We start from the raw sequence: 19003 nt of genomic DNA, 5'->3' as shown, positions 1-19003 counted from the left end.
GAAGAGTTGACTAAGAATTCTGGAAAACAAGGTTTTTATTTGTAGCTGTAGCCACAACCTGGCAGCAAGGGGGCAGGTGGGAATGTCCAGGCAGGTGAGCCCGGCCCAATCCAGCCTCCCAGAGGGTCAGGGTGTCTCCAGCCCTCAGCAAGCAGAGGACGAGGAGGCCGCTCAGGGGCCAGCCGAGGGCATCGGTGCAGCAGTGAAAGCAGCAGCGCTCAACCTGGCGCCCCCTCAGGTGGGGGAGCTGGGGGGGGGGTGGTGGTCCCTGCAGGATAGGGGAGGACTCTGCAGCCTGAGGCCACGTCAGGGCCCTACATCAGGGCACTTGGGACACTGGGGTGGGGTCTGAATGGAGGGAGGGGCTGGACATCAAAAAATAACTGAGGAGGGCGGAGCAGGTGGAGGGGTGGGATGGTCTCAGTGTGGGTGGTCCGCTGATGGGGAATGGGGTTGCAGTCCTCACTCAGGTCTGGGCTCTGGCAGTGTGGCACTTCCGGCAGAGCACGTGGCCGTCGAGGGGGAAGCAGCCGTTATCATCCGCCTCAATGGACAGCAGCTTCCCACAGTCCTGGGAGGAAGGAAGAGGAGGAGCACAGTGGCGGGAGGCCATTGTGCAACCCCCAGCCCCATCTTTAAGTTAGGAAGACAAATGCTTCCTGCTCAGCTGCTGCCCTCATCATCTGTGTCCTCCTACCACACCTGCCCCCCACTCCTACCCCTCCTTCTGCTATTACCCACTTTCACTTTTTTGTCCCTTGGCCTCTCCTGCACGAGGATGGGCAGTGGGTGGAACTGCTTCCAAGGCACCCACCCCAGTAAGGGAAATGGGAGCTCTCCCACCTGTCTCAACTCCATTCTGACCTCTTCCTTAACCTCAGAGACCCCAACCCAGACCATAACAAAACGCAATACCCTTCCCTCCCATTGGTCGGACCCCTTTCTTGGTTTATCTGCAACTCAAAGTAACCCTCCAAAACCCCCACACTCTCTTTCCTGCAGCAATGGAGGCATCTGAGCCCGTGGGCATGGGCACTGCCACTGGCCACCCTCAAAATTGCAGCACCCATTCCCACAAGGCTGGCGCCATCCACCACCTGGTTGGTGAGCAGTGTCCCACCATTCCAGCCCTGAGGGGCCGCAGGGACAGCTGACCTCACACTTGTAGCACTTCATGTGGAAGTTCTTGTCCAGGGCGACCACTCGCACAGTCTCCTCACGGCCAGGCTCGGGCATGATGGGCTCCGCGCAGACAGAGCACCGCGGGGCATACTGCCTGGAGGGCAGAGAGCAGGTGGGAGTCCAAATGGGGCAAGGCGGCTTGCGCCACCCGTGAGAGCAGAGGAAATGAGATGGCGGTTGCATGCCCACAGGGCAGACTTCTTTGCCCATCTTGCCCCACATCTCTAGGTGGAGGAAGCTCCACAGAAAGGCCTAAGACTGGCTGCCGTGACTGGCCCTTATCAAGGGGATTTCCCACCCCTCCGGTCACTCCCCCCAAAGCTTCATCTGCCTGGGAACCTCTGTCACCAGGTCCTTGCCCCTGTCACATCCACACTGCAGCTCCTGCAGAAAGAACACCCAGAGGCGCCCCTCTCCGGTCTCATCCCTGGACCCCTGACCCTGGCCTACACAGGGCTGAGGCACACAGAGGGATGTGAAGTTCTGGCAGCCCAAGCTGGAATCCCAAAAACGTACGCCTCAAACACCCTGTCGGAATGGGAGCCAGACTCTGCCGTTTTCCCACACCACCCTTTAGCTCCAATACGGGATTTTGCCGCTGGCTTGAGAAAGTAACCACCCTGTAAACATTGTTTCTAGGGGGAAACCAGAGTTCCAAACAGCTGATCTCCAAAGGAGCTTTGGGAAACCAGCCTGTGTGAAATGAAGTCACTGCCGCATACACTGCTGAACGCAAGACCACACCCAAAAAGAGCCTCACCGAGCCAAGGCCCCAGGGCAGCGAGGGGGGGTAGGGGACAGGACTTGCTACCCAGGTCCAAGGCCCCTGGACAGCTAAATCCAGATGAACCGGTCTCTGCCCTCGACAGACAGGATGTGCGGCCAGAAAGCAAGACCAGGGGTTTGGAGCTGCCTTGGGGTCAGGGGGCAGCCTGGCTCCTAGACAAACCATGGTTGGAACCCAGAGAGGAGCCTAGAAGGTGGGGGGTGGGTCCTCACTTGTGGTAGTCAGGGACGCAGTGGGGCCGGTTGTTCTGGTCCACAATGAAGGAGGTGCCCTCCAGAGGACAGGCGCAGACCACACAGGTGAAACACTGCGGGTGGTAGGCTTTGCCCGTGGCCCTCAGCATGCGGTCAGTGATAGGCTGCCCACAGGTGTTGCACTTCTCGAGGGTGTCCTGAGGAGGGAGCAGTAGAAGGTTGGCAGGGAGCTGGCACCCAACAGCCAGCTGCCAAGGCACGTCCACCCTTGGCCCCTGGCTGAGCCAGGGGTGCCCCCTCAGCCCCAACCCTGACTCACAGTATAGCAGCCCTCACAGTATGGTGCACCCTCCAGGCTGTAGAACTGCTGTCCTTGCAGCTGCTGCTCACACTGGTGGCAGGTAAAGCAGGTGATGTGGAACAGCTGCCCCAGAGCACGAACTGCGGGCTGTGCACGTGCCAGGGGCTGGTGACACCGGCCACAGAACTCTGAGAAGACCAGAGAAGACAGAAATAAATAGGAGGACAGGGGTGAGTTTGCAAGGGATCAGCTGGCTCGGAGAGGGAGTGGAGCCATAGGCACTGGCCAGCACAGTAATGGAGGGGGGAGATGTCCCAGCAGGTGGGTGGCGGGCTCACCATTGACGGCAACATTCTGCCTCTGCGGATGCTCCATGTCCTGCATCAGCTGCTGGGTCAGCTGCTCCAGCTCCTCCACCTCCTTCAGAGTCAGAGGTCCTGGGGCCCCAGGGGAGCGCACCTGAAACCCCAACACTTTCTTCATACTCTCTCAAGGGTCACCCCCTCCAAGAACCCTCCCAAGCCAGCTAACCCACTTTCTTCCAGTAAGGACTCTCTCTCCTCCCATTTCCTAGACACTCAGGTTTGACCCTGAAAGCTCCTCAGTCTCTGCCACCCCCAACCCCCAGCACCACGCAAATACAAGGAAGGAGATGACCCTTCCACCCACTTTGCCCAAACCCCCCTGGGCAGTCACAGACAGGCCAGAATGACTGAGCGGACGGAGGCCACATACACAGCAGCTCAGGTCACTGAAGCACCGAACACACTAGGCCACGCATCAACTCCACAGAGCATGCTTGGACATGGCCCCCCACAGAAGAGGCTGGCACGCGACGGCGTGCGCACCCACGCACACACACACCTACCCGTCCCGCCTGCTGCTGAGCAGCCCCTGTCAGCGTGAGGATACAACACAGGCGGGAATCACAGGTTAAACCCCCAGAGCTGTCTGCAGGTGCCCCGCCCCCAGCTCCCCATGCAGAGGTCCTGCAGTCCCTCCAGAGACAGGGGTTCCTGGACTGCCTGACCCCACTCCCTCCCTAATAGGCCTCAGAGAAGGGCCACTCCCCAGGCCCACCCACCCCTATTTAGGGGATCCTGAGAGATGTGGAGACTGGGGGTAGGGATGGGGTTAGGGGGGTACTCCCAGGAACCCCGAGAAGTCCCAAGAGGAGGTGCCCCAAGGCCTGTCTGACCTGCACCAGCATTTCCAAGAGACGCTGCAATGGGAATGCTAGGTGGTCTTCTCTATTACTAGGTTAAGTCGACCCAGGACTGTGGCCTCCATCACTAAAAGTTCTACATGCCAAAGCCTTCATTCCTGTCACTTGGAACTTCAAAGCCTCCAGCTACCTCTTCCCATGGCTTCCCCTCTGCCCTGGCTCTACCACTCTCACACCTCAGTCTGCATCCAGAGCTGCATCCGCCCAGGGAAACACAGATCCATAGATGCCCCAGCTCTTAGCCATTTTCCCTGCAGACTCCTGCCACCTCCTGCCCTTAATTGACTGCATCCCGTGAAATCCTCCTCCACAATGTAAGCTTCACCCTTTCCTCTCACAATCTTCCTTTCCTGGCATCTTGGGGACAGAGGAAACGGACTCAGCCAGCCCTTGCTCTCTGGTGCCAGTTGAAATGCCTGTTCCAATCTTTGGAAGTATGAACTACTCATAGACATCAGCTCTCGTGGATAACCATGCTCCTTCAGAACACACTCAATCCAGCCAGTTTTCCCTGTCTGCCTGCCAGCCAGCATCAATGTCACAGTTTGAACACCCATGGCACTCAGACCTCTGGCTCTTCAACTCCAGTGGCTCCAAATTTCCCTCCATCTCAGGCATCTTCCACCATGGGACACCTTGAACCTGAGATTTACTGGTTCCTTTACCTCCAGGACCTTGGGCTTGACCTCCCAACCACTCCCTTCCTCCCCCTTCCCCCATTCATACCTACAGAATGAACCTACTCAGAAAGGCTTCAGTTCCTTCACTGACTCCCAACCTCCCCAGTGAGCCTGTGCATCAAGCCCTTCTGGCTTGCCTCCTCCCAGCCTAGCCCCTTGACCATCTATTTCTACAAGGCTTTCATGGCCACTCTGCTACCCTCAGCCACCAGATAAGGCCTACTCTCAACCCTGGGTCACACCACTGCCTGCTTCCTGTTTCTGCCTCCAAGCTGCAGAAAGTAGGTGGAGAGATCACTGAACACTGCAGAGGGAGTTCCCAGAACACTGCAGCACCCTCCGTGCCCTCCAGTCTCAGCGCGGCTGTCTGGTATTTGCTCATGCGGATTCCCAGTCAAATACTGCGGATTCCCAGTTGTCTTCCCCACAGCAGCTGTTCCAAACCTTTCCATCTCCTGAGCCCCCAACTGCTTCGCCCCCTTGCTCTCCCCGATGACCTCACCTCCTACACGACTTAGAAAATGGAAGCCAGCCAGCTCAAGCTCCCTCCTCGTTCCTCCTCTCCACAGAAAACACTGTGGTGACACTGTCCTTGCTCCCTGACAATGCCTCTGGGGGGCATCACCACGCTCTGCTCCAGGATTCCAGCCCAGAAGGAGCCCAGCTCTCGGGCATCATTAACCCTCGTCCTTGGGCTTCTTCCTCCTGGTTGACACTCACACCTGAGCCCTCCTCCCCTAACTTGAAGAAATCTCTCTCTCTCTCACACACTCTCACACACACACACAAACGAACACACACACACGAACACGAACACAGAGTCCCTCCCCTAGTCATTTCATCTCCCTGCCAACCTCCAAGAGCAGGCTACGCTGGCAACTCCATTTTCTCACCACCCACTCACTCCTCAACTCCTTTCACTATGTCCCCACTACAGGGCACAAACAGGCCACTCCACGGCATCTATGACTCCTGCTTAGTCAAATCTCCGGCTTTCTCTTGGTCCTCAAACTCCCCACTGAAGAGCTCTTCAGCCATCACGTTCTCTTCTCTGAGATCCCACCCTGACTTGAGACTGTCCTCCTCCTTCCACCATTCTTCCATCCTTTTTGCGGGCTCTGCTTCCCCTTCCCACCTGGTCAACATGAGCATCACCCAAGGTTCTTCCGAGGCTCTCAGCTCCTCCTGTGTTTGCATCCTCGGGCTGCCTCGTCAGGCCCTGCTGCTTTACTATCACTGCACACAACGACCACACATACGCACATGCCCAGTCCGGGGCCCTCTCCTAAAACCCGGTCCTCCATTTCTAACTGAATTGACAGTTCCAGCTGAAATCTGGAACCTGTTGCTCAACATGTTGACAGCTGGACCCCTCTTCTTCCTGTCGAAACCATTTCCCCTTCTGAACTTCTCTATTTTGTCAGCAATATGGTCATTCTCCAACAAACCCAGGCCTTTCCAACTGCTTATCGGTTACCACGTCCTGGAGGCTCTTCCTTTGCAACAGCTCCTATCTGGGCCTTATTTTTCACTTCGACTAATGTTGTGGACGCCGAGGAGGGAACCACCACACATCACTGGCCTCCTACCTCTAATCCACACCTCTGCTGGAAAAACTTTCCCAAAAACTTCCAAAAGCATGGCTGTCACCAGCCCTTCCGTCCCGACCACACACCTACTCAGAAACCATTAACAACTCTGCAGTACCCACAGGCTCCCTTGGTGTGCTATTTCATTTCCTCCTCCCTCGAGTCCCCACCTACCTCTCCAAGTATAGCTCGATAATTTTCCCACAGGAACTTTCTACTTTCTATTCTCCAAACACCCTGGCTATACGTATGCCCTTGAATTTTGCTCATGCTATTCCCACCCGTATGCCCTTCTCTCTCCTCTCCGGATTCTTAGGTCCCACCCATCCTTCAAGGCACACCAGCGCCATGATGCCTGTCCTCACTTGCCAACCCCCATGGTGACTCCCTGTTTGGAGTTCCTGTAACACAGGATTCTGCAAAACTCATTGGCACTTGGCATCTCTTCCTACACTGTGCCTGCACACACACAGACATTCACGCTACAGTTACTCTATGGCCATCAGGGTCCCTTCAACTCGGGAGATCTCGTCTCCTCAACTGGAAGGCAGGAATGACCAGGTAGGAATGATAGATAACCTTTCTATTTTGAGCATTCACGTGCTAGATACAGATTCCAGCACTTTCTATGCATTAGCTCACTTAATCTTCACAACCATCATATAGGGTCGATGGTGTTATTTTAAAGAAGGGGAAACTGAGGCTCAAAGTTCACCTAGCTTGCCTGGGGTCTCATGAGTTGCGAGTGAGAATTCTACCCCAGGTCCACCGACTCCCTCAGGCCTAAGCTCTTTGAGAGATCTCTTCCCTCTCGAGCACAGAGCACAGTGCCTGGCACTCAGCAGAGGCTGGCTCCAGAGTTTACTAATGTGGCGACTCAGCACCAGCTAGGGCCTGGGGCATTGAGCGCCTCAGAGGAGCAGAGATATTAACTCAAGAATCCTAGAAGGGAGAAGAACCGAGGTTGGACTGGTTATGATCTCATCTCTCCCCTTTAACACTCTGGGGCAGGGTGCAAAGGAAGGGCAACCAGAGCCGTCTCCTAATTCAGTCTGTGCTGCTCTCCCCTCCCCGCCCCCAGTCTGGCCCCACCCAGCCCCAGACCCTGCAGGCCCTGCTCCAGAAGAGCTCTCTCTCTCACCGTTGTCTCACCAGTCCACCCCTAGAGGTGGAAAACTCCTATCCCACCACCCGCACACCCACCCTACTCTCCCTGTCAACCTCCTTCTCTGGCTCCTGACTTAGGCGCCCCCCCAACCCCCTGTCTCAGCCTAGTCCTCCCACTCTCCCTCACCTGGTTTTGATTTTGAGCCGGTGGGGGCACTGGGTGCTGTTTCTCCTGCACGCGGGGCTTCTCCCTCTGTTGAGCATAGGTGAAGCTGGGGGGCTGAGGGGAGCCTGGACCAGTAGAAGAGGGAACTTCAGGGGGTCCCAATTTTTGATTGGGCTGTGACCCGGGTCCACCTGGGGCTCCAGGGCTGAACTTGGAAGCCACAGGAGTAAACTTGGGAGTCACTGGAGAAAACTTAGGGGCTGGAGGTGGGGCTGGAGGCCCTCGAGGCTGGGTGTTAGCCAAAGGCACAGACTGCGGTTGGGGCTGGACATGGAGCTGGACCTGAGGCTTGGCCTGGGGCTGGGGCTGCACATGGAACTGTGTCTGGCTGGGAGACTGAGCCTGAGCCTGGGGCAGAGACTGAGAGCTAGAAGGGGACTTCCAAGGAGGCAGGGGTGCTGTGCCCCCAGTTGCAGGCTTAGTACTGGACTTGGAAATGAATGGAGTGGCGACTGCTGGGGGTGTATATCCAGATGACACCTGCAAGGGCAGGCAGAGGGGAGAGAAGGGTGGTTAGAGGAGGGTGCTGCCTTGCCTCCCTAGTTCCATCCCCAGACTTTCCTCCCAGCTCTGCCTCTCCTCCTCTGCTGTCCCTTACCCGGGCTTTGAAGGGATCATTCTTGGTCATGTCATCCAGCAGGGAGGACAGAGAGTCGATCTCCAGATCAATACTGCTCACCTTCTCCCTGGGCTAGAGGGTCAGGGGTCAGAGCACCCATTCCAGTCCTCCATTGCCCCCCCCCCACCCCATCAGGGTAGAGGTGCAGGGGAGGTCAGAAGAAAGGACCCTCCTCTCCCCCTTCGGGGGTGTCCCAGTGTAGCTGCCTCTCGGGGGCCTCCATACCTGTGGGGGGAGCGGTATGGGGGCCTCAGGCCCTCCCTCCTCCACCACCGGAGGGGGCGGCGAAGGGAAGATCTCTTCCTCCAGAGGTGCAGGGGGAAATGGTTCCTCGATCGGGGGAGGCGGCGGTGGGAAGGCACCTCCCAGGGCGCCCTCCGTGTCGTCGCCATCCCCAAGGAGGGGTGGGGGCGGTAAGGGCAAGTCTGGGGTAGGAAGGAGTGTGAGCAGTCAGCAGAGAACCCTCTACCCTTCTCCAAGTTCCCTTCCTTCTCCACTTCCAACTCCTAACCCAGAACTTTCTCGGGGGTCCCGGAGCGTTTGGGAAGGAAAGGGGGGTGCAGGACGCCCTGGGAACACGGGGTCAGGAAAGGTCGAGGGCTCGGCCAAGGAGCGGTGTTAGCTCCCGTTACACTTCGGAAAACGGACCCAGAGGGGAAGATTCGCGCCCCACATCCCCGCCTCCCACCCCCAGGCGGGGGACTTGGAACCGTCCCAGGAGCCCTGGCTCCCCGCCATGAGCTCCACGATGAGGTAAGAACATCTGCTCGGGACAGGGTGGCTGCGCCCAGCCCCCTCTGCTGCAGCCTTTCCAGACACCCCCAAATTCCCGAAACGACTGCCCCCAGCCCGGCGCCCGCCCGGGTCCCCCCCAAGCCCAGCCGCATACCTTCCGGGGGAGGCGGGGGAATCTCGCCCACCCGGCCCATCTGTGCGCGCTGAGCCCCGGCGGCCGAGGGAGCCTCGCTGTCCCCGGGCCGGAAAGGATTCACTTTGGGCTTTGGGGCCACGACCGGGCCGAACTTCTTCTGCGGGGCGTAAAAAGCTGGAGCCGAAACCGAGACGGAGATCGCGGGAGGCGGGCGCGGGGCAGCCATGGCCAGGCCGAGCTGTGGACGGTGGGGGGCCGGGTTACGCGGCGCCGAGCCGGCAGAGGACCCCCGTGCCGCCCGGCTCCCCTCGGCGCCTCCCGCCCCTCCCGGTGGCCGGCCGCGGGCGGCTCCCCGCGCCTCACCGCGGGCCGGAGCGTGCACGACGGATCTCGGTGGCCGCCTCGGCGCCGGGTCCGCGGACTCTGCGTCCCGGTCCCGAGCAGCCTCCAGCCAGCCGGGGAGGGACGCAGCGAAGAGGGAGGGCGGGAGGGGGCGGGGAGAGAGCGGCAGCGAGACCATACAAGGAGCGGCCCGGAGAGGGGGCGGGGAGAGGCGGGGAGGGTGGACGAGGCAGGAAACTCCCCCAGGAAGGGGCCCCGATCCTGCCCCGGGGCCGGAGGCTCCACCAAGGTCCTCCCGCCCCCGTCCCCAACCCCCTCCCTCCTGCCCCCGCTGCCGCCCCGGCCAGGCCCAGACCACCCCTCCCCAAGCACAGGCCTCTGATGTCATTTCCTGACTTGCCCCGCCGTCCCCGCTCGACTCGCGGGTGCCCGGGATCTGACTCACTGTCCCCGCTCCGGGCTAAGCCGCCGGAGGTCCGAAGGGTGCCCCAGAGGTACCGAAACAGACGAGTTGCGCCTCCGCTGCGGCCCACCCCCTTCCTCTGCAGGCCTGCTGTTACCCACCCTCGCCACCTCCATCCAGCTTCTCCTCCACCTCCCCACCCAAATCCCCTCCGGGTCAGCCCGGACTGGGCTCCAGGGTGGGCGGGGATGTTGAGCGGGGCGTTCGATTCTGCCCACGCCCCCCTAGGCCCTTCTGTGACCCGGGAGATGGGGGCGTGGGATGCGAGCAGGAAACTTAAGGGTCCTTGGGGGATCCTAACTTCAAATCCTGGGCAGCCTCTTAAGGCTTCTAGGAATTCGCATCACCCGCGCCACCGCCTGCGGCTCGGTTAAACCTTGCGGGAGGGAGAGACCGGGCCCGCCAGGGTGGGAGTGGAGGTGGGAGGGCGGGGCGGAGGCGAGGGCAGCCGGCGCACTTGGGGCCAGGAAGGACGGGCGTGGACGCGGGCGACACGTCTTCGACAGTTCACCAGCGCCCACCCCTCATGGAACCTTTGGGCGGCGGTGCGGCTATCGGGTGATTCGGAGAGGCACTCGGTGGAGCCCCCCACTGGTCTGACCGGATTCCACAGCGTAGGACTCTGTGCCCCAGGATATGCGAAAGGGACAGACTTACGTTCTTTTCTTTCCTTTTTTTCAATTGAACATGGAAACTTACCCAATTGCCTCCTGAATTCTTCCACCCTCACTACCTACCAACTGTGGAGTCATATGGCCTTTAAGTCCAATACACCACCCTCAGGAACTTCTTTTCTCTCCTTCTGTGCTGCCCGCCCTCACTGCCATCTAAGGCAATCCTCTCGTGCACACTCTACTCAGTATTTTCAGTCCCCAGCCCTCCAAATGGGCTACACCGCACTGTCAAAGAGCATCTGGACTATGCTCTGGAGATCGTCCAGACTCACCCCTTACATTTGCCATGCATGAGGAAACAGGCTGGGAGCTTGAGAGATGGGTCCAGGGTCAAGCCCAGTTGGCCGCAGGATCTAGGCTAGAACCCGGTGTTTTGACCTCTCTGATGTCAGAGCTCATTCCCCTACAGCCTGGCGTCAGGTGAAGCAACCCTGGATACAACAGAGCAGAGTGAGGTGAGCGTGCAGAGATTCAGCTTGAGTGCCCAAACTAATTGACAAGTCTCTTCATTCTCTCCACTTCATTTTCTCCCTATGTAAGAGTAATGATATTTAATCCACCTACCTTATTGCATTATATGGAGAAATAAATGAAATTCCGTATCTGAAAGTGCTATATAATACTCAGAATTATTTAAGTCCGAGTTCTGCCCAGAATGGAAATTGCAACGGTTAACCTAAGGCAGTTTTCCCCATATGTCCCCTTCTGGATTGCCAAGAAGATCTCTGATGGGCTTGGTGTATGCAATGCCTTCTCCTTCCTTCAACCTTATCAATACTTAATTATACCTAAGAGTACATCTTCATCTCCCCCTCAGACCCCACTGATCTTTCTTTCCTCTGGCTTCTTACTGTGTTTGTCACCAGCATTTCTCACAACCACCAGCATGTGTGGCCATGTCTGATGTAAAGCATGCAGCACAGACCTTCTTTGACACGTATGAGCTGATCCTGGGCCTGTCCCTATGCGTATCTGCTAGAAATGTGATACTGGATTTCCTGAGCATTTTGGAAATTGTGTCTCGGGCTTAACAGACCAAAAGTGTCATCACCCACTTGGAAAAAATATACCCACTTGGGGAAAAAAGCTAGGAAGATGATTTCCAGATAGTGTCACCAAAGTAAAAGCCATTTATCCTCTAAATGTCTCCTTAAGGAATGTGCATGTGCAAAATATAGTGTGTTTAATTGTTAGGCAGCTGAACCTATTTATAAATCAAGAATAGAAGAGTGCGTAGGCAGGCTTAGTGTTTCTGACAACTAAGAGCATTCGGGATGCAGAATATTAAAGCTGCGAGTTTTAAGCCAGCCATTCTAAATACAAGCAGAAACACAGAGTGTCCCAGAAGGACAGACCCACTAGGCCAGGATGTCTCAAGTGGAATTGCTGGGGCAATGCTATGAAGATGCACACAATGAACAGGAGCAGCCCTAATGATTCTTAGGTCTTTTTCTTAACTAAGCAATTCTGATTGCTCCCCTCAGGTAGCATGTGTGCAGTGTAGCAGGTAAGTAGATGTTCCCATCTAATCATTTCCAACAGCTTGGGGACAGGCAAGGGAGAGGAAGCAAGAAAATGGGCAGGGACCTTTGCAACCTAAAACATCTCTACACACCTCCAAGGATTTATATCCAGCAGGTACCAGAAAGTCTTCTTGAAGGGCACACAACATAAAGTAAAAAGTTAGAAGCAGTCAAGAAAAAAAAAAGGGAGGAAGAAGAGCTGTGGCAAAAAAGGGAATTCTGAAATGAATTCGGGTGCTATCACGAGGGTCCTTCCCGATGCTGGCTGCAGATGGACAGAGGGTAGTTATGCAAGGGGCACTCGAGCAACAGCAGGAACACAACCACCATAACAACAACAACGATAACAGCACACATTTACGTAAAGCTTAGGATATAGCACTAGGAACAATACTAAGCATTTTAAACATCTTTTTTTTGTTCGTGCCATAGAGTGAATTCCAGCTCTTAGCAATCCTGTGTGCAGCAGAGCTAAACGGGCCTGGTCTTTTTGCACTATCCTCTCACCTTCCAGCGCTATATCAGACAATGCTCTGCTGCTATCCATAAGATTTTCATGGCTAATTTTTTTGGAAGTGGGTGGCCAGGTCCTTCTTCCTAGTCTGTCTTACTCTGGAAGCTTCACTGAAACCTGACAACTGATGGTGGGGTGATGTTGTTCCCTGACCCGGAAAGGAACCTAGGCCGTGGTGTGACAGCACTGAATCTTAACCACTAGACCACCAGGATAGCTTTTAAACATATTACCCCCATTTAATCCTCACAATAAACTCATGAGGAATGTACATTATTATCCCATTTTTCAGTTAAGAAAACACCAAGGCCGGTTAGATGTTGGATTTTTCACTTCCTAATCTGCAAAAACTTTTTGCAATGTGAATATTATTTGAAGACACCTCTGCCCCCCACTTACATCCTTGCAGTCCATCCTTTCTTCCCTTCAGGTGCTTCAGCCTGGTGAATCAACAACCTCTTCGGGTCAGCCTCCAACTCCATCCCCCACTTTAAGTCCTTGAGCCACCATTTTCTTTTTCCATCACATGGGGCCATCAAATTCTATCTGGCCATTTGCATGTGTAGATATACAGACACATGTTTTGTATATGTAACTTTTATAGATATTTTTTATATTATATATATTTTATATTTAAATATATTAAATATATATGCTATATATTAAATATAATTATATTATATATAATACATATACATTATATATATATATATGCTTTTGTATAGTAGAACATTTCCAGAAGGTTTCTCAAAGAATTGTTAGCAGTGGTTGGTGTACAGTATAGAATTAGGGGAAAGCAGAAGACTTTTATAACTGTTGTCTTTTTCTCCATGAACATGTGTTACTTTATAATTTTTTAAAAAGGAACAGAAAGTAGAGAAATGATGGAAGCATCATCTCTTTTTCCATATATCAGAGTGTTTTCTTGCACCGAGTACTGCGTGCACACGGTCTGCAGCTTTCCCACTTCCTCCCAAATTTACCCCTCTCCTAGTCCCACTTGCATTTGCTTGTCACTGCAAAAGAATCTCTCGGTGGTGGGACTGCAGACACAATGGAGGAGGTGGGTGGGAATGGGAGTGGGGGCCGGTGAAGCGCTTAGAAAGACCCAGGGAATTTTGTGGCAAAACCAAGGAAGAGCAGGTTCCTACCCTGCTCTGATGCCACCCCCAACGGAAGGGATGGACTGACAACCACAAATGCCCTCTTTTTCTTCCTTTCTTCTAGGATCAGCCCAGTAGGCTGACATCAGAACATCACGCTTTGTGCACTTTTCTCTTCCATTCCCCAACCTCAGTTCAACCAATATTTACCAATATCTTCTATATTCCAGGTACTCTGGATATAAACATAAATAAACCCAATTCTTGTCTTCAAGAAACTCTCCAGCTAGAGAAAAAAACAATTAAGTAGGTATTTTAGTATAATAAGGTAAAGTCTTAATATTAGAAAAAAGTCTTCACCCACCCAATAGTGCTTGCCTGGTGTGGCTACCCTACTTACAGTAGCTGGGTGGCCTTCTCGCCATTTAAACCTCATGATTATTATCCCACCAGGTCCAAAGCAGCAGTGAGCAGAGCCTGCATTGGGCATCTAGGGAGCAGAGAGGAGCAGAAGGCAGGGGTCCATACATCCCAAGGTTTGAACCAGATGGGCACCCAAAGGCACTGCAGGTGTCAGCAAGGTAGAAATGTGTGCTGGTTGTGGGGGCAGAGCAAGGCAGATGGTCAGATGGCAAAGAGTCAGCAGCCGAGGGAGCTGGGAAGGGCAGACAGGAAAAGAGACCCAGGGCACCAACAGCAGCACAGGCAGGTTGCTGGCACCAAGGCAGCCGCTAGTGGAGCATCTGCTGCCTTCCTTCTCCCTGAACCCAGAGGAAGCCATATCTGAGAGCACTTAGCCTAGAAGCTGAGTGTTTGTCACTGCAAATAGCCAACTAAGTCACTATAGTGAGTAAACATTTTGGGCAGTGGGGGGTTAAATATAGACAGATAACCTAGCTTGCTTGAAGTGAGAGGTATTTAGGTTTCTCTAGTGACTCCTGCCACCTCCACTCCCTTTAATAAGGTGCATCTAATATGATGAAGCCCACCAGGCTAACCTGACTCAGGAAGAGGGTGATCCTGAGCAAACCCTCAGAGCTTGCTCATGCTTCCTCAGGCTGCCCTTCCTGCCACCCGGGTTGTTGTTCTTTACCTGCCATCCAGAGATACCATGAATGTGGCAAATGGACGCTCAGTCTCAGAAAGAGGGAAGGGGATCCAGCCAGAACAGGAGACGTTTTCCCACATAGACTTCTCAACATGCTTGAGCAAGCTGGGAGATAGGCCTTTGCACCCAAGTGTGAGATGCTACCAGAGGCCACTTATGCCACAGAGTAATCTGCCCAGTTCCAGCAAGTTATCAGTGTATGCTCAGCAGTAGCCTAGCATAGGAGGCCCAGCTCAGTGCCTGCCACCAAGCCACAGCCTTATATACATTTGCTGTCTGAAATTGAGTTCCAGAACCATGGAAATCTCAGATCAAGGGAGGCCCTATGTTTCGTAAAGCTTAAGGACTTTTGAATCATCTTGAATCATTCATTTGTTTATTTAACAATTATTTATTGAGCACTGACTATGGGCAGGACACTTTGTTAGGTGCTGGGGATATTATATTCAGCAAAAACAGACATGATCCCACCCCTCCTGGAGGGCCTATACCTTTGAGGAGTCTACTAGGGGAGATAAATATTAATCAAGTAATCACAAACAAATGTAAAACTGCAACTGGTACAAGGAGCTCCAGAGAAAGCTATAGGATGCATGTGATAGAGCATGTAATTCGATGGGACCTGGTCGGGGAGCTCAAGGAAAGGATGGATGTCCATGCTGAGATCTGAAACATAAGGAGGAGTTGACTAGGCAAAGTGGGAGGGGAAAGCATTCCATGCAGAGGGAGCAGCAGGCGCAAAGCCCTGCAATGGCTATGACACAGCCATGTGAGCACCGAGGGAAGGCAGGCTTGGCCCAGGTATCTGAGAGTGAGGTGCCGGCGTGGGCTGTGCAGACATGCAGACTGTGGTAAAGAGTTCCCACTTTGTCCTGAGAGCAGTGGGGAGCCACTGCAGAATTTTAGGTTGAAAAGAATGGCATGAAAAGACTCGGGAATTTTGAAAATGTCACCATCAGGGCAATGCTGAGCATAACAGGAGGGTCCAGTACGGACATGGACAGACCAGTTAGGAGGCTATTGTAGGGTTCTAGGTCCAAAGGGGGGTTTGTGGTGATGGACACAAGTGGATAGATTAGAGAGCTATTTAGGACATGAAATCATCCACAGAACCTAATGATGGACTGAATTTGAGGTGGGGATGTTGGGCGGCGGGGGAGAAAGAGACAGCGTCGACCCAGCCCAGCTTCTGGCTGCTACCTCCCAGGAGTGCTGTGCCCTCTGCAGAGAGGTGCAGGTCTGGGAGTAAGACTGTGTGTTTCGTTCTGGACATGCAGAGAAGGAGACGGTGTATGGTAAGCGGTGGGATATCCAGGTCCAGAGCAGAGCAGAGAGAACCATGCTGAAGACACACATTTATGAGGCATCTGCTTCCAAGTAGTAATTTTAAGCTGTTATTGGCTAAAAAAATCCCCTAGTGAGTATTGCATGAGAAGTTGAGAGGGCCTAGGATGGGCTTTGATGATTACAGCATTGGATGGACAGGTGAAAGAGGGAGGCGTGACTCTCCCCACCAGGAGTGAAGAAAGGACACCTCCTCCCCTGAATCCACCTGCACTCACCACCTCGCCTCCATCTGCTTTGCCTGGAGACCACCAGAACTAATTGCATTAAGTCCTTTAACCCCGATATGTCAGTCACCATAAGAAGCCCCAGATTCCCAGCTCACCCCACATCTCGCTCTCCTGCCCAACTCTTAAAACCAGTCGGGGTGGGTGGGTGGGGCGGGGCCCATGGCCGAGTGGTTAAGTTCGCACGCTCCGCTTCAGTGGCCCAGGGTTTCGCCGGTTCGGATCCTGGGTGCGGACATGGCACCGCTCATCAAGCCATATTGAGGCTGCATCCCACATGCCACAGCTAGAAGGACCCACAACTAAAAATACACAACTATGTACCCCGGGGCTTTGGGGAGAAAAAGGAAAAGTAAAATCTTAAAAAAAAAAAAAAGACAAAACAAAAAAAACAGTCAGGGGTGCCCTCTGGAGTTCATACACCTACTGCCCGTCCTTGTACAGACATCTACTGCCCTGGGTCACTCATCCTCATTTCTCGAACATTGTTATGTCCTAGCCCCATGGCACTCTCCCCAAAATGACTTTGCTATTAATATTAATGTGATTTCAATACCACATTGATGATCCTTCCCCCTGCCTCTCTGTTCCTTGAACTTCTCTCCTCCCATGACTTTATTCTACCCCAACCACTATCTCCCTGGTAACACCCTAAACCAACACTGACCAGTAGAGATATGATGTGAGCCACATATGTAACTTAAAAAGAAACTAAAAAAGAAACAAGTGACAGTAATTTTAATAATATACTTTAACCTACTGTATCCAAAATATTACCATCTCAACATGTAATCAATATTTTTTAAATTATTAATGAAATATATTCTTTTTTGGTTTTGGTACTAAGTTTTGGGAATTGGTTTGTATTTTATCCTTATAGCACATCTCTGTTCAGACTAGTCTCATTTCTGGTGCTCAGTGGTCACAGATTGCTAGCGGCTACTGCACTGGACCATCCAGCTCTAGAGAGACCTTGTGCCACTCCTTCGCAGTCTCAATTTTAGGTGACCCTCTCTCCAACCAGCTCCTTCTGTCTTTCCAGCTAACTCCTTTCTTTTACTTTAACCTTCACAATCCGTGGACCCACTGGGACCTACAATTCGTGTTGGCTTTTCTCTCTGCCTTCCCCCCCAACATGCCCTCCTTACCCAGTTTAAATGCCTTGGGCAATCATGAGAGTCGCTCCCTTGTATGTGCTCTCAGCTCCCTTCTGCCTCTCTCTCACTCTGTGCTACTCACTGGGCAAAACCCACACCTGGGTTCAGTCCAACTCTACCAACCCCACACCTGCACCCAGGCAGCTCAGGGGGCTGGAGGAAAACAGTCCTTCTGTTTGTTTCTGTCCTTCTGATCTGTTGCATTTTATAATTCATGACAAGGAGCTTCAAGTGCCAGCCAGCAATTCTACTTCCTGGTGAGCATGCCAATGCCTCCTGCCTCTTCACTCTCCCACTCTTTTGGAAGACTTCTAGACCTTTTCCTCTCTCTTCAACTTCTCCTTCCCCATCCTCACACACAGCCAATGACCTTGCTTCCTCTTGCACTGAGAAAATTGAAGAAACTGAAAACACCTTGCCTGGGTTCCCCCTACACCCACCCTCCCACCTGAGTCTGCATTCCTGCCCGCTCCCTTCCTTCCTCTTACTATAATGAACTACCCATGGTCCTATTTAAAACCATCTCCACCACTCTTGCACTAGATTCTGTTCTCACCTGCTCCAGGATGTTACTCCAGCATTTAATGCACTCTCTTGAATTTCAGTTTTTCCCTCTCTACTAGATCATTCTCGTCAGTATACAGATATGCTAGTGTTTGCCTCAACTTAAAAAGGATAATTAGAGCCAGCCCTGATGGCCTAGTGGTTAAAGTTCAGTGTGCTCCACTTTGGCAGCCTGAGCCCAGTTCCCACGTGCCAAACCACCGCACTCGTCTGTCAGTAGCCATCCTGTGGCAGCAGCTCACACAGAAGAACCAGAAGGACTTACAAGCAGAATATACAACTATGTACTGGGGCTTTCAGGAGGGGACAAACAAAGGAGAGAGAGAAAGGAAGATTGGCAACAGATGTTAGCTTAGGGTGAATCTTTCCCAGCAAAAAAAATAATAATTAACCTCGTTTTCCCCTTCAGCTACCATTCCATTTCTCTGCTCAAGTCTGCAGCAAAGCTCCTTAAGTTTTCTTTACTTGCTATCTCTAATTTCTCTTCTCCTGTTTTCTCTTAACTTGCTCCAATCATCTTTTACCCTCACTGCTTCACCAAAATAACTCCTCTCAAGATGAGCAATGACCTCCATATTGCTAAGTTCAATGGACAACTTTCAGTTCCCACTTTTCTTGACATATCAGCTGTATTTGATTCAGTTGTTTACTCTCTTCTTTGTGAAACATTTGTTACTTCACTCTCCACACATCACATTTTCCTACTTTCCCTCCAACCTCACTGGGTCATACATCTCAGTCTCTTTGTTTGGCTTCAGCTTATCTGCTCAGCCTCTAAATGTTCGGGTGCTCCAGGATTGAGTCCTTTGACCTCTTCGCCTCTGTCTATACTCTCTTCCTGATGACCATACCCAGTTTCAAGCCTTTATATGCCATCTATATGTTAATGATCCCTAAATTTATATCTCTATCTTGGACCTTTCCTCTGACCTAACAACATATATATCCAACCTCTTACTCATAATTCCCACTTGATTATCTAATAGACATTTCAAATTGAATATCTCCAAAATTTAATTCCACTCTTTCACCCCAAAACATGTTCTACCCATAATCACCTTCATGTCAACTAGTAGAAACTCCATTATTTGGCTCAGGCAAAAAATTTTGGAGTCGTCTGACATTTCTCTTTCTTTGGCACTCCAAATCCATCAAATCCTGGTGATTGTTGTCAAAACATTTCCAGAATCTCTGCCACTACCT

The 19003-nt window shown here is 52.9% G+C and overlaps 1 protein-coding gene across 2 annotated transcripts; it reads right to left on the bottom strand.

Annotated features, from left to right (window-relative positions):
- Positions 1 to 17: 17 nt before the first annotated feature.
- ZYX (zyxin) lies at positions 18 to 9592 on the bottom strand. Of its 2 annotated transcripts, none has more exons than XM_046670228.1 (10): positions 9569 to 9592; positions 8800 to 9019; positions 8136 to 8335; positions 7890 to 7982; positions 7253 to 7771; positions 2803 to 2923; positions 2483 to 2652; positions 2182 to 2360; positions 1156 to 1276; positions 18 to 571 (listed from the first exon to the last, which is right to left on the bottom strand). In XM_046670228.1, the coding sequence occupies exons 2-10, from the start codon at positions 9005 to 9007 to the stop codon at positions 467 to 469; spliced, it is 1716 nt and encodes a 571-aa protein (XP_046526184.1). In that variant the 5' UTR covers positions 9008 to 9019; positions 9569 to 9592; the 3' UTR covers positions 18 to 466. The 2 variants fall into 2 exon arrangements, with proteins under 2 accessions (XP_046526184.1, XP_046526183.1); XM_046670227.1 differs by lacking the exon at positions 9569 to 9592 and adding an exon at positions 9145 to 9554.
- Between the last annotated feature and the right edge of the window lie 9411 nt (positions 9593 to 19003).

Source organism: Equus quagga, chromosome 8, assembly GCF_021613505.1.
Source record: "Equus quagga isolate Etosha38 chromosome 8, UCLA_HA_Equagga_1.0, whole genome shotgun sequence".
Lineage (NCBI taxonomy): Eukaryota > Metazoa > Chordata > Mammalia > Perissodactyla > Equidae > Equus > Equus quagga.
The sequence above is the reverse complement of the archived record's forward strand: the minus strand, read 5'-3'. Positions and strand labels throughout refer to the sequence as shown.

Bases quoted from the DNA above. Each gene is read 5' to 3' on its own strand.
- ZYX (XM_046670228.1), bottom strand. From the start codon at position 9,007: ATGGCTGCCCCGCGCCCGCCTCCCGCGATCTCCGTCTCGGTTTCGGCT. The intron at 8,336-8,799 runs GTATGCGGCTGG...TTCCTACCCCAG, and splicing joins TCCCCCGCCTCCCCCGGAAG to ACTTGCCCTTACCGCCCCCA. The intron at 572-1,155 runs GTCAGCTGTCCC...CCTTCCTCCCAG, and splicing joins TGAAGTGCTACAAGTGTGAG to GACTGTGGGAAGCTGCTGTC.